The sequence below is a fragment of the Gavialis gangeticus genome, unplaced genomic scaffold (genome assembly GCF_001723915.1).
Source record: "Gavialis gangeticus isolate Ggan-Ray unplaced genomic scaffold, GavGan_comp1, whole genome shotgun sequence".
In the NCBI taxonomy this organism is placed as follows: Eukaryota; Metazoa; Chordata; order Crocodylia; family Gavialidae; genus Gavialis; species Gavialis gangeticus.
In genome coordinates, this window is record NW_017729024.1 from 180,819,112 (window position 1) to 180,832,680 (window position 13,569).

The window sequence follows — 13,569 nt, forward strand, 5'->3', positions numbered from 1 at the left end:
TTTAATAGCAGAAACAAAACAAAACCAACCTCCACCCCAAAATAAAAATAAAAAATAATAATTTTATAGCTGAATTTCAGAAGAAAACGTTGGCCTGGAACAAAAATTTGAAATATTTCATTTAAAAAAAGATGCAAACAAAATGCTTTCAATTTTTCAAAATTCTCTTTCCCCCTTTTTTCCAGATCAAAACTATTCATTGAATTTATACAGAATTTGCAAAACAGATCAGCTGAGCCCAACTTGCATTTTTCAGGAAATAAACCATTTGTCTAAATATTTTGCCTAGCTCTGTTTCCAGCCACACATCCTCCAAAGAGAGGGTCACAGCAGTTTTCATTGCAGCAGTGCATATGAAACTGAGGGCCCAGATCTTGCACAGATGAGCCTTCTCCAGGTGGTCTTCTCCTGGAACATTACCACATGCATGCCAACAAAGTGAATGGAGATAGATAGATGCATAGCTCATTTTTGTACCAGGAGCTAACGTAAGATGTTCCAAAGAGCATCACTAGAAATAGCAACTGTAACTGCCAAGTGCAGCTTGAGTTAATCTGCTTGTTTTTGGGGTCAGGCAATTTCACAGTTAAGGGTACGAAATGAACTCAGTCTGGCCTGGAGGGAATCTAGGAGGCACGTTTTTTAACCAGGAACACATTTGCATCCCAAAGCAGGACCCTGGTGTCAAGGAGCATCCTCCATACATGTTAGCTCAAAGTTTCTCAAGCAGCCATCATCCAACTTGTATAATTTACTGGGCTGGTCGAGCTGTGAGATTCAATAGAGGCCATTGTGGTGCTGCCACATTCAGGACAAAATAGGCCCTAAGATTTTGCCCCATCTCATCTTCAAAGCAATAAAGGAGGGTGATCATTTTGAAAACTGAAATCTAGTGCTCCTTCTGGACAAATTTAACACTTTGGGAGAGCTTCAAGAGATCAGACCCAAAGGGGAAAGAGTTTCTCACCATTCTTATGGTGTGTTGTGAGGCACCAGCAGGATCTTCCGGCTTCATACCGTCTCACAGACTTTGTGGCCCATTGCTCTTAATAATTAGTGATTCCTTTCCTCCTACCAGCATGCCTTCTACCTTTCCTAGGCTGACTGCTCTTCAACCCTCTGCTAATTTCTACCAGGCACTGGGCATGTACCTTGCCAACACGGCAGGCTGATTCAACAGAAAAGAACACGTGCACTTGAGGTAACATCTACTTATTAGTGGCACCCAAGTGCGTGGGAGCCTCACGCATTCACATTGACTGGATTTACGTAGATGAGAAAGGATACTGAAATGCAGACTTCCTTGTGATTTTTAGAACAAGAATACAAAGTCATTTACTGTTCTCGCATTGCCATGGAAACACCCTTCTCCCTCAGCTCATTTATGTTAGGTATCAATTACTCCAAAGATCCTAGGTTCCACAGGATGATGCATGCCTATACGCCCTGCTTGTATTTACTTTATGAAATTAAATATCCCGTTTTTCAAATAAGGAGGAAATTGGAATGTCAAACTCACCTGATGCTGCAGGAAGGAAACATCCACTATCACTTTGTGACTAACAGACCATTTTAATTTTATAAAGTATACATACAGAGCTTAGTTTTATTAAAAAGGACAATCCTTGTAGATTGGATTGAACAGCTAGGGAAAGCCATGCCTGAGCATTCAAAAGAGAACCTTTGGTATCAGAAGCACGCAGCATCCTCCAACCACAGCACACTTGCTGCTCTGTTCTTTTGCTCACTGGCAAGTTTTGGCCAGTCACAGCAGGCCTACCAGTTAGTGCCTATGGGTCCTCCCCCTCATCTTCCCAGGATTCATCCACACTGGGCTTTCATGCTGATGAAATATTCAGAAATGAAGAAGGGAATTTATGTTTCAGACTTGACTCTCTGGATCGTAAATGTTTTCTGGGAGAGAATAAAATAAACCACACCCAACTTTCAATCTCTTGTACCACCTATGCAAGGGCATATACAAGTAGTACTGGCACCCCCAAGCCAGGAATACTGCTCCTGTATGTTCTACCAAGACCTTGGCTAGTGCTGCTGAGCAAACCCAAGGCTGTTGGAGAAATGGAATCCCAGTTCGACTGTGTCATCAGTTGTCTCTACCGGCATGTTACCATTTGTTAAGTGGGATAAGTAATTCCTCATTTCTTTTCTCGGCTTTTGCACATTCAAAGATACATTGCAAGCGCATGCCTCCAAGTGAGTAGCACTGTCCAGATGAGCAGGGTTTGTCTGGTAAACAGCCGGGTAGGAATTTGGATGATGGCGACTAGAAGAGACGTAGAATTCAGGTGCAACTGTGCTGGTTGCTTGGTTATGGAAAGGATCATTTGCCTTGCAACATGTCTGCAGGCAGCTATTTTTCTTGAATCCATGATGAATGCCTAATTTAGCAATTAGAGGTTTTCCAACATTAACCTCCTTCCTTTCATCCATTGTCTCTTCTATTCCTGGATACTCGTAGTGCAGACAAACTGTGAAGATCAAGTGTTCCTGTGAAAAGGGAAAATAAGGTTATTCCTCCCCAAAAGAAACTGTCATATAAGACCACAAGTATTCATATGATGTGGAACTAACACATTTTAGGTGGTGTAAGAGGAGATCTATAATCAGCATCATTGTTGACCACTGCTGTTAAATGAACACTACCCACACAGGACCATATCCTGCACGCATCTAAGATTCAGGGCACATTCACTGAAACTTCCTAGCTAGCAGCCACACTGACGTATTTTGTTGCAAATCACATTTTTTGTGAAAATCATGTAATTTTGTGATTTTCACAAAAAGTTCAAAACTGCAATTTAAACCAGGCGCTAAACAGATATGCCCAACTAGCTCAGAGAACTGGATTTATACACCTGTGGGTAGTAGCGTAAGAAGGCATTCTTAAGCTGAGCACTCTCCCACCCACGCTCCCACTGCAACATTTGAAAATTCTGGAAGCATCTGAGTTCTCTTGTGGCACCGAGCACTGGAAGAAAGATACGACAGATCACATACAGCACCGAAGGTCCAGGGTTTTCTTCTGATCATAGAAAATTAGGGTTGGAGAGGACCTCAGGAGGTCATTTAGTTCTACCTCCTGCTCAAAGCAGGACCAGCCCCAACTAGATCATCCCACCCAAGGCTTTGTCTAGTTGCATTTTAAAAACCTCCAAGGATGGAGAATCCAAAACCTCTCTGGGTAACTTGTTCCAGTGCTTCACTACCTTCCTGGTAAGAAAGTTTTTCCGAATATCTAACCTAAACTTCCCTTACTGCAGCTTGAGACCATTGCTCCTTGTTCTGTCATCTGAGAACAGTCCGGCTCCATCCTCTTTGGAACCCTCCTTCAGGGAGTTCAGGGTTGCGATTAAATCTCCTCTCGGTCTTCTCTTCTGCAGACTAAATAAGCCTAGTTCCTCATATTCCCAATTCCTCAGCCTCTCCTCATATATCATGTTCATTAGCTGCCTAACCAATTTGTCCACATAATTTCTGTAGTTGGGGGCCCAAAACTGGACACTACTCCAGATGTGGCCTCACCAGTGCCAAATAGAGGGGAATAATCACTTCCTTCAATCTGCTGGTAATGCTCCTACTAACGCAGCCCAGTACGCCATTAGCCTTCTGTGCAACAAGGGCACGTTTTTGGCTCATATTCAGCTTATTGTCCAATGTAACCCCCAGGTCCTTTTCTGCAGAGCTGCTGCCCAGCCAGTCAGCCCCCCGCCTGCAGCAGTACATGGGATTGTTCCATCCTAAGAGCAGGGCTTTGCACTTCTCCTTATTGAACCTCATGAGATTTCTTTTGGTCTAATCCTCCAATTTGTTGAGGTCTCTGAATCCTAGCTCTACCCTTCAGCATATCTACTACTGCTCCCAGCTTGGTGTCATCTGCAATCTTGCTGAGGGTGTACTCCATCCTATATTCCAGGTCACTGATGAAGATATTGAACAAAACCAGCCCCAGAACCAACCACATTGTGAAATGGCAGTGATTCTGCACTGTCATTTCACAATGCGAGAGCACCTGAGAAATCTAGAGACTCCAAGGTGCAAGCTGACTAGGAAATGATTTCTAATATTTTCACTTCCTGCCAGTGACTTCGTAACATACAGCTCTGCTTAAGGCAATACTGTTAGTAAACCAGAAAACATGACAACACATCCACTGATATGTATAGATGCTGCCAACTTCTCCGAAAAAATACAAGCCTCAATCTGCAAAGAACATTTCCTAGAGTTGCAATGAACAATGACTTGTGTAATGACATTATGACTTCATGACCATCAGCTCTGCCTTGACCACATTTTCAGTTTTCAGCCTCAGAACCAAATCACCGAAAGGTGCTCTTAGCCATTTTTGTTCTTTAAGCAGTTAGAATACAAGTTAATGCAAACGTCTTCCAAGTAGCCACAGCACTTATGTTTTATGCATAATGTAAATTGATCTCTTTGTGGTTGTGAAGCAAAGGGTGTAAATGCGTGAGAAATAAGAAAATTATTGAAACCTTTAGTTTCTGCAGTGAACTTAGTCTAGTGTAAAGGCAGTGTTTAGGCAGGTCTTTGGATACTAAATAGCTGCCAGTTTCTTCAGGCGTTCCCTTATTTGCCTCTTTGGGATCCACATCCAAGTCCTGTGGAAGTAAACAAGTGAGAATCAAACTGTGAGCATAACATTATGTTAGGCTGGAGGAGGAAGGGTAAGAGGATGTGAAGGAGCAGGGATTCACCAATATGATCACTGGATGCAATTTTTATATGCATTAGCAGCAGCAGCCAGATGGCTAACTTACATACAGAGAAATCATTGAAATAGGCAGGAAACACTTACAAGTGGGAAGTCTGTAACGTAGGCTTTGCAAACAATTATTTCAGGGGGTTTCTTTACTATTCTTGTGTAGATTATCATGACATTGGAAAATTCTGCTGCAAACCCCAGCTGAATTTGAACGCCACATTTAAATTCAAGGTACATGCTTTCTGGAAGTTCTGCAAATACATATTTTGGATAAATTCATTAAAAAGAAAAGCTCACTCTAACCAACCTTCAGGAAAGTTTAGCAAGTCTTCACCCTAAACTCACAGCATCTTCTTCCATGCTTATTATTAGCAGCAAACATTTATATTCTACTTTGGCCTTACTTGCTGGTGCTATAGCAAACACAGTGAACGCCCTTGTCAACCATCCTTGCCTTCATTCCAAACTGAGCATTACTAGAGTAACAACATCTATGGCAACTGGAACAACTTTTTTTGCTTCAACCCTCCAATGGCTTGAGCCAGCCAATTAGCTTAAGTTTTTGTCTACACACAAAAATTGCACTGCCTTAGTTCTGTTGATACCAATCAACAGGTATCAGTACAGAGCTGCCCCCAGGCCAGATGCAAATCTTTGACAGTTGTTTTCCTATAAATGAAGGAGGCCTACAATAAGAGGAAAACCATGACTATAGGAGTCTGCATAGTGACTATGAACCTAAAAACCCTGAGTCTATGATCAGGCCACATGTCAATTTTTTTAGTCACTGCATGAAACTGAGATTCTTGGGATGAAATTCTTAAACTACTGAAATACAGGACAGAAACTATAAAGACAAACATACAAGTTAGGTGCTCAATATTTATACTTATATGGACCAGGCACCTAATAAGCCTTTGCGATTGCAAAAAAGAGTAGGGAGTAGTTTGAAAAGCTTCTGTCTCTTTTCTAGTCATCTACTCACAAGTGTCACAACTACTCTCTAACCCAGAGGCCAGCAACATATGGCCTTTGGGCAGCCTATAGAGCCAATGGATCCAGTGCAGAGAGCCTAAGGGCTTTCCCTATGCCAGCATCCATACCATGCCCATGCTGTGGCTAAGCAGCAAGGAGTTGCATCAGGACCGGGCACCCTTGCTGCCGCTGCTTCTTCCCCCCCATCCCCTTGCCTTCCCCTGGCTGCAGCATGAGTGCAGCTTCCAGTTGGTGCGGGGCTGTGTTGGGGCCATGCAGCTGGAAGCTGTGTCCACACTGCTGCTACCTACTCTTCCCTCCCCCACTCCCTTCCCCCTTCCCTCTCCCACCCTCTGCCTCCCAGATGCAGCACAGCTTTCTCTGGCCCTGGTGCAGCTCCCCACTGGCTGGAAGCTGCACTCACACCACAGCTGGGAAGCTGAGAGAAGTGGTAGTGGAGCAGACACAGATCCCAGCTGCCTGGCCCTGGCACAGGGAAAGCCCCCCCCCCACTATTAATATGCCATGGAAGCCACCTGGCCTGGATCAGACTGGTGTTGGGTTGTTCTGGCCCATGGCTTGTAAAGGTTGCCAGCCACTGCCTTATCCTATTAGAAAGAAATAAGTGAATACTGTTTCATTAAAAAAAAAAAAAAAGAGAGTTAGCTACAGTATCTGGTATGCTCATGAAGTTACCATACAGGAGAAAAAGTCAGAATCTCACACATTTCTTTACCATCTTATCTGAGGTAAATACAAGCAAAAACTTCCAAGACCTGATCACTTGTGACAATTTAGAGGTAGATCTGAACTATGAGCTGCAGGCCCATTTCTATTCAGTTAATCACAACCTGTGAAGAAGGGAAAAGCACTGAGTGCAGCTAGCAAACTGGCATGTCCCTAAGTATTTTTAATCAAACCGTTTAACCAGTTTCAAGCAAGAAGAAATACTGAAATTCCATCCGGATGGAGAGACCTAGAAAACACTCTTTACTGTACCATGTGCTTTGGCCCACTGGAGGTTGCGTGCCAGGGACTCTGCAGAAGACACCGTTTGCTGAATGGGATCAGTTAACGCTCTCTTCTCGGATAAACTGCTGCGAATCTCCAAAGCCTGCTTGCCTTTGGTAAGGTGACACTTGCCCATATCTAAAGAGAAGATGTAAATAGTTTTCTAGGAATCAAAGCTGATGAAATTCTAATTAAAGCAGTTACATCACTGCAATGACATCAGGTTACTATGGTTATGATTGTGTCAGCATTTCCATGATAAATCTGCGTTTTCAGAAGGCGCATAGTGCTTGATTACTCAAATTCACTTCAGGCCAATGCACAGCACAAAAGATGTGCTGTGAGAACATTTTCTTAGCTATTTTTCAGCCTGATCCCACATTTAATCAAAAATATTTTCCATTTGTCTCAAGGACCTGGTTCTACAAGGTGCTGTAGCAGGTGACCGACATTAAGCATGCTAGTAGTGCCATTGAAGCATAGATTTCATAGACATTAGGGCTGGAAGGGACCTCGGAAGATCATTGAGTCCAGCCCCTGCCTGAATAGCAGGAAGTCAGCAGGAGTCATAGGATCCCAGCAAGATAAGCATCCAGTTTACGCTTGAAGCTGTTCAGTGTAGGTGCTTGAACCACCTCTGATGGCAGGCTGTTCCAGACCTTGGGGGCTCAGACAGTAAAGAAATTCTTCCTTATGTCCAGCCTGAAACGATCTTGCAGTAGTTTATAACCATTCGACCTCGTCATCCCTTGGGGCGCTCTGGTGAACAAACGTTCCCCCAGATACTGGTGGTCACCCCTGATAAACCTATAGGTGGCCATCAGATCGCCCCTGAGCCTGCGCTTTTCCAGGCTAAAGAGCCCCATGGCTCTCAGCCTGTCGTCGTAAGGTCTGTTTTCCTGACCTCTGATCATGCGCGTGGCTCTTCTCTGCACTCTCTCAAGCTTCTCCACATCCTTTTTGAATTGTGGAGCCCAAAACTGGATGCAGTACTCCAGCTGCGGCCTCACCAAGGCCGAGTACAAGGGGAGAATGACATCCTGGGATTTGCCTGAGAAGCATCTATGGATGCAAGCCAGCATTTTGGTTGCTTTACTAGCCGCAGCATCACATTGCAGGCTCATGTTCATCTTGTGGTCAATGATGACCCCCAAGTCTCTTTTTTCCGTAGTGCTAGCCAGTGTAGCACTGCTGAGCCTATAAGGATGCTGCAGGTTTTTCCTCCCAAGGTGGAGGACCTTGCATTTTTAAAGCAGCTTGAAGCAAGCTATGTTCTTCAGTACCTGGATGACTGGAGGCCTTTAAGTTCAACTGAAATAACCATGAATTATAAGCTGAACCCAACAGCCTATAGCTTCATTTGAATTAAAATCAAGGGTTGTTCATAGACTTGCTCTGGGAGACCGGGGGGGTGGGGGGGAGCTTTAATTAAATAAAGTAGCTGTGACAGCTGCTCTAATTAAAGCGCCCAGAGCAATTAAATCGAGTCTGCTCCACCACAGTGTAATTACAATGCATTGTTGTAGCCTCTGTGCACGTGTATAGGTAGTGAAAGTTTCTTAAATCACAAATGCATAAACCGTTGACTAATCAAGTTTGGGATTTAACATTGCATACAATATTGAATGTTTCTTTGGAACACAGCTTGTGCCAAAGTGATCAATACATCCAATTTGGAAACTAGCCTCTCATAAAAGTTAATAACTAATGGTTCTCATTCATACTGCACAATGTCACATTTTGGTTCAGATAACACATGGGTCACATCACAATTCAGCGAAACATCTTTCAGCAGAAATTACAAGCTTCATACTTTTATCCTTAGGGCTGGAAAGATTTGGGAAATCCCTCGGTGACAGCTTATAAATTCTGCTTGTATTGGGAACTCCCTCCATGAGTCTGTGTGAGACTCTGTATCAAATGTGCACTTTTTTGCCTTCTCTGAAGTCTTTTTTTTTTTTTTTTTACCACTTTGTTAGCCCTTGGAGCTGACAACAAGGGCAGTTGTTGGAAACATAGAATTGGAAGGGGTGTTCCCCCACCCAAAAAAAAGCACCTTCTGATATATCTGTATGCCTACATTCATCTTAAATCCTGGATTTTAAGACCATTACTTTTACCTTAATAGCCATCTATTGAGCTTGTTTGGGTTAAGATTTTCCTTTGAAAATGGCCTGAAAATTCACAAACCTTTTTGTGAAGTTTAATAACAGATGCTAAAACAGTTACCTATTGTTACATATTTTCTGGATATCTAGTTAAAGAAAGGTAAGCCAGGTGGAAGAATGCAATAGAAGCAAAGAAGCACTTATTGAAAAGTATCTAACAATTATTTTGGTGGCCCATATAACTTATACCTCCACTGACTGTAGATGATTGCTAACTATGCATCAAACATGCAACATGCCTACTCATACCATGCCTACTTACACAATTATTGCTCCTTTCCCCCTCTACATCAAACCACAAATAGGAGCTTTGTTCCTGAATTGTCTTAAGCTTAGAAACACATTTTCATCAGTCTGCCTTAACAGCATGCAGTTACGAAAACCACTCACTATGAAAGAGAAGTCTGACAGGGAAGCAGAAAGCAAGCTTTTGTAAACTGGAAGTTAGGAGTATGGTTAAAATGTAGGTTTGCATTCACCTTCGGCAACCTCATCAAGTAGAACAGTAATCTTCTTGTCTTCTAACAAACGCTCCTTCAAGAACTTCATGAAAATCCCATTAGCCAAGCCAGAATGCTGAATTTCAAATGCTTCTGCTCCTTGGCATCTTTAAAACATGAGAAATATCAGAGCAAAGACAAAGCATAATAACAATGAGTGGTAAGTAACAAGGCCTGCCTGAAGGTGTAAAGAATGCTATATAAAATAGGAACCTGAAGTATATGAAGGCTAGGTAGTGCGTACAGCCGCTATGGTCTCTGTGGGAAGGAAAGACATTTATAAAACCCCTTGTGTGAAGATCTTGGTCCACATCCTTCTTTGTCACTATGTCTTCAAAAGGGTGCTAACTAAATGCAAGCCTATTCTACGCTGCGCAACAGCCCAAATTCCTTCTACGTTTGGCCTGAACAGGTCCCTAGGTGACTAGATTTGGCTCATTGTGCATACGCAGAATGAAACAATTACAGCAACACAGACCTCTAGCTCCACCTATGTTCTGTTATAACCCAAATCTGTGATCATAGAAAAAAAACCCCATGTGGGATGGCTCTAACAGTGGTGCCTACCTTCTTCCTTCCTCAATCACCTAGTGGCCTACCTACTTGCCCAGGACATAGGAGACTTGGGTTCAGTTTGCAGCCCACGGGCAGTAGAATCCATATCTCTTGCTTTTCTGGACAGTACCCTAGCCCCCAGACCAGGGTAGGCAGGACTGACAGCATCCTCCACCCCTCCTGTTGAAGTTGGGGCCAAAACTGAAAGGTTCTTAGGGTGAGGACAACTCCAGGGAAGAGGGAACCACTCCTGTGATGTGGGTATTGCCCTGAGATAGACCAAACCCTAGGTTCTGACCCGAGTTCCCTCTCAGCTGTGCGATGTACACGGCCACACAGGCACGCCCAGCAGTGCAGCATGAGGGAATGCTGGTTCTGACCTCTCCGCCTGCCTCCAATGCTGCACTTTATCTAAAGACTATTTCATGCAGAATGGAAAAATGATTCTGCAGAGTGGAACAGGATCTGCACCTGGAGGTTCACTATGCTGCCCAATGAAAGACTGGGAGAACTATGTGCCTCCCTGGGGATTATTCTCTTTAAGAAGACATGTATTTGGGACAAGTTAAGTCTTTACACATGCACTGGGGTGGGGGGGACATTTTAATTACAGCAACTCTCAGAAGCTGCTCTGATTAAATCACCTGCATCATCTCATGTATTCAGTGTCCCTCACTTAAAAGTGGTGGCAGGGGCACTTTATCTAAAGCTTGCTCAATAAGCTGTAGTTAAGACACCCCTACTGCCATTTTGAAGTGCGGGGACTGAAGGTGCCGAGTCTGCTGTAGTATGCCAATTAGCATGCTCCAGCAGACTCATTTAATCAAGTCTGCTCCGATGCATGCTAATTAGAGTGCACTGGAGTAAGCATCGGCAAGTATAGGTGCCCTAAATGTCTAATAGGTGGAGTGAGACACGCTGAATCACAGGCCTGAGGTGAAGTCAAACCAAGTCTTATTAGAATCTAACCTCATCATATAACATCTCAGAAAACAGTTACCTGTTGACAGCTTCTTATTTAATGCATGAAAAACACCATAGCTAGGTGTACCACCATGAAACTGCTAATCCCGTAAACTTTAAATAACCTCTTAAGGTTTTTGAAAATACAGGAATGACTTTGTTCTTTGTGGTTGGTGAAGTAATAGCTTGTGGCCACTCAAGATGCCAGACCTCATTTTATTTATTTAAATAATACACACACACACACACAAAACTGGTTTGATATATATTTCATTGTTAAGCATGTATAGAGTTTATTTGCAAATTAAGTTTCTTTTGCCATTCAGTAAGAATGTGCAACAGGGCAGTTGGCATTTTTTCCTGTCCCCTCTCAGATATTTGCATCTTAGTTTTGCATGCTGGTGGCAGAGGTCTGATTAGAGTCAATGGATTCCTCTGGATCTCAATTGTTCAGTTCCCCTGTAATAGGCATCATAAGTGGCCAACCTATAGCACACATGCCACAGGTGGCATGGGCAGCCTCTTTGTGGCACACAGCAGATCAGGAAGGGGATTGGCAGCAGAGTGGCAGATAAGACAAGGAGCGGAAAGCAGAGCGGCAGGTCAGGCAGAGGAAGGGGAGAAGAGTGCCACTAGGGGAGAGGATTCAGGGCTAATATGTAGCACATCTGCCAAAAAGATTGCCCTTTCTGACTGATGTACATGCTCCTATAGTAAGTTTATATATTAGAAAGATACAGGGAATAACTAAAGAGTATTGAAAGAAGAAGGGAACATTATAGGCTTGTAGAATGAGGCTTGCTAGCTTTTATGACAGCTTTTAATACCTTGGAATTATTAGAAACAAAATACAGGTCGTCCTGGAGTTAGTTATTAAAACAGCTTCAGGCAAGTGCCTCAACAAGTTAGGGAAATGGGCTGGACAGTTCACTGCTATTAAGGGCAATAGCTTGAATCTCGATGGCAGACATCAACTCATGCAATATGCATATGATAAACATTACACTTTTAAATTTCCAAGCAATAATCAAGGACAATTTGAATACGGCAAGTAAAGTGTAACCACCATGCCTTTCCTCCCACCCCACTGCTCTGCTATTCTTACACTACAGGAAATAAGTTACAGGTGCTGTTAGAGTAAGAACACTTAAAAGGGCCTCAGTAATTTCTTCTGGCTTTAAAAATTTATGGGGAGGGGGCGAAGGTTCCTTACGTTGCATATCCAAAAACAATATTAGCTGTAACCTTCAGGGCATCCAAGATCAGAATGGTATCATCATATTCATTTCTACAATGAGAAACAGACAAATGAGAAGGTGAAGCTGACAAAAAATAATAGCAACATAACTTCACAGTCATACAAGTGGATAACAGCATACATTAGACACACAGGGGTAATCATTTTACAACCTCTCAGAATGAAACCATTGACAGACACAGAATTAACTACATCAGTGCTTTTATATAAATGATACCTTTAAATGAACAGTACTTAAAAGAGACCAGAGCCAAATGTTACGCATCATCTCCTCACAGGCACATAATGTTAGTTGCTACTGAATATGACTAAAAGCCTACCAAAAAGAGAGTCTTCAATTCCCAGTAAAACTGTCGGTCATTTCACCTAATGAAATATTCGTGGGTTCTCTTCAGAAACATAGTTCCAGCCAGGTTGAGATGTGAAAAATCAATCAAATATTTTGATGAATACTTTACACTTGGCCAGAGGAATCTGGAGTTTAATTGAGCCACTGGTATTTCATTTGCAAAGAAGGCTGATGGGCCATGTTCATTGCTTTAATGCTCACATGCGTTTCTAGCCTCCTCCCCATTCCAAAAGCAGAGCTGGTTCCTAGGTGGACCCACTTCTTTTTCCACCAGTAAACTTGTGGCTATAAAACAGCTAAGCTTAGAGCAGGGGGCAACAACCCCTGGCACATGTGCAGAGTGTGGCACGTGAGGCCATTTTGCTTGGCATGCTGTGGCCAGCCCTGGCTCTGGGAAGCTGCTGCCAGCAATGAAGCCCAGGCTACTGCGAGCAGGGCTTGTAGTGTCCCAGCTGCCTACTGGGAGCAGCCTGGGGTCCCAGATGGCAGCAGCTCCCCAGAGCCAGGGCGGCTGCAGCCGGGAGGCTCCCAACAGCTGTGCTGGGCTCCAGCACCAGGTCCGCATCGGGGCAAGCAGGCAGTGGGGGCGGGACCTGAGGCAGCGCAGCCCTGGTCTCTCCCCCGCTTCTGGCTCGGAGGTGATGGGCCTGGCACAGCTGTTTGGAGCCTCCCAGCTGCTGCCGCCCCGGGAAGCAGCTGCCAGCTGGGACCCCGGGCTGTTCCCAGCAGGCAGCAGCAAGACCTGCTCAGAGCAGCCCAGGCTCCAGCAGCTACCCAGAGCCAGGGTAGCTGCTGGCAGCCACAGAGGCCGGGCTGGGGGGCAGGGGCTTTGGGTGGGGGGCAATGTCAGACCAACATGGTGGCCTTCTATGATCAGATCACCAAATCCTTAGACGCAGGGGTAGCAGTGGACATAGACTTCCTGGACTTTCGGAAGGCCTTCGACACTGTCTCTCACCCTGGTCTCATTAAGAAACTGGGGGACTGTGGTGTCGACACCCACACAGTCAATTGGGTCACCAACTGGCTGGAGGGCCGCACCCAGAGAG

The 13,569-nt window shown here is 44.1% G+C and overlaps 1 protein-coding gene across 2 annotated transcripts in view; it reads right to left on the reverse strand.

Annotated features, from left to right (window-relative positions):
• Positions 1 to 911: 911 nt before the first annotated feature.
• Positions 912 to 13,569, reverse strand: part of MALT1 (MALT1 paracaspase) — a 95,490-nt gene continuing 82,832 nt past the window's right edge. For both annotated transcript variants that reach the window (XM_019518164.1, XM_019518163.1), the window contains 6 exons: positions 12,127 to 12,201; positions 9,375 to 9,502; positions 6,716 to 6,865; positions 4,835 to 4,992; positions 4,512 to 4,637; positions 912 to 2,508 (listed from right to left, as the gene is read on the reverse strand). In XM_019518164.1, the coding sequence (XP_019373709.1) occupies positions 2,044 to 2,508; positions 4,512 to 4,637; positions 4,835 to 4,992; positions 6,716 to 6,865; positions 9,375 to 9,502; positions 12,127 to 12,201 (1,102 nt within the window). In that variant the 3' untranslated portion in view covers positions 912 to 2,043. The remainder of the gene's footprint in view (positions 2,509 to 4,511; positions 4,638 to 4,834; positions 4,993 to 6,715; positions 6,866 to 9,374; positions 9,503 to 12,126; positions 12,202 to 13,569) is intronic.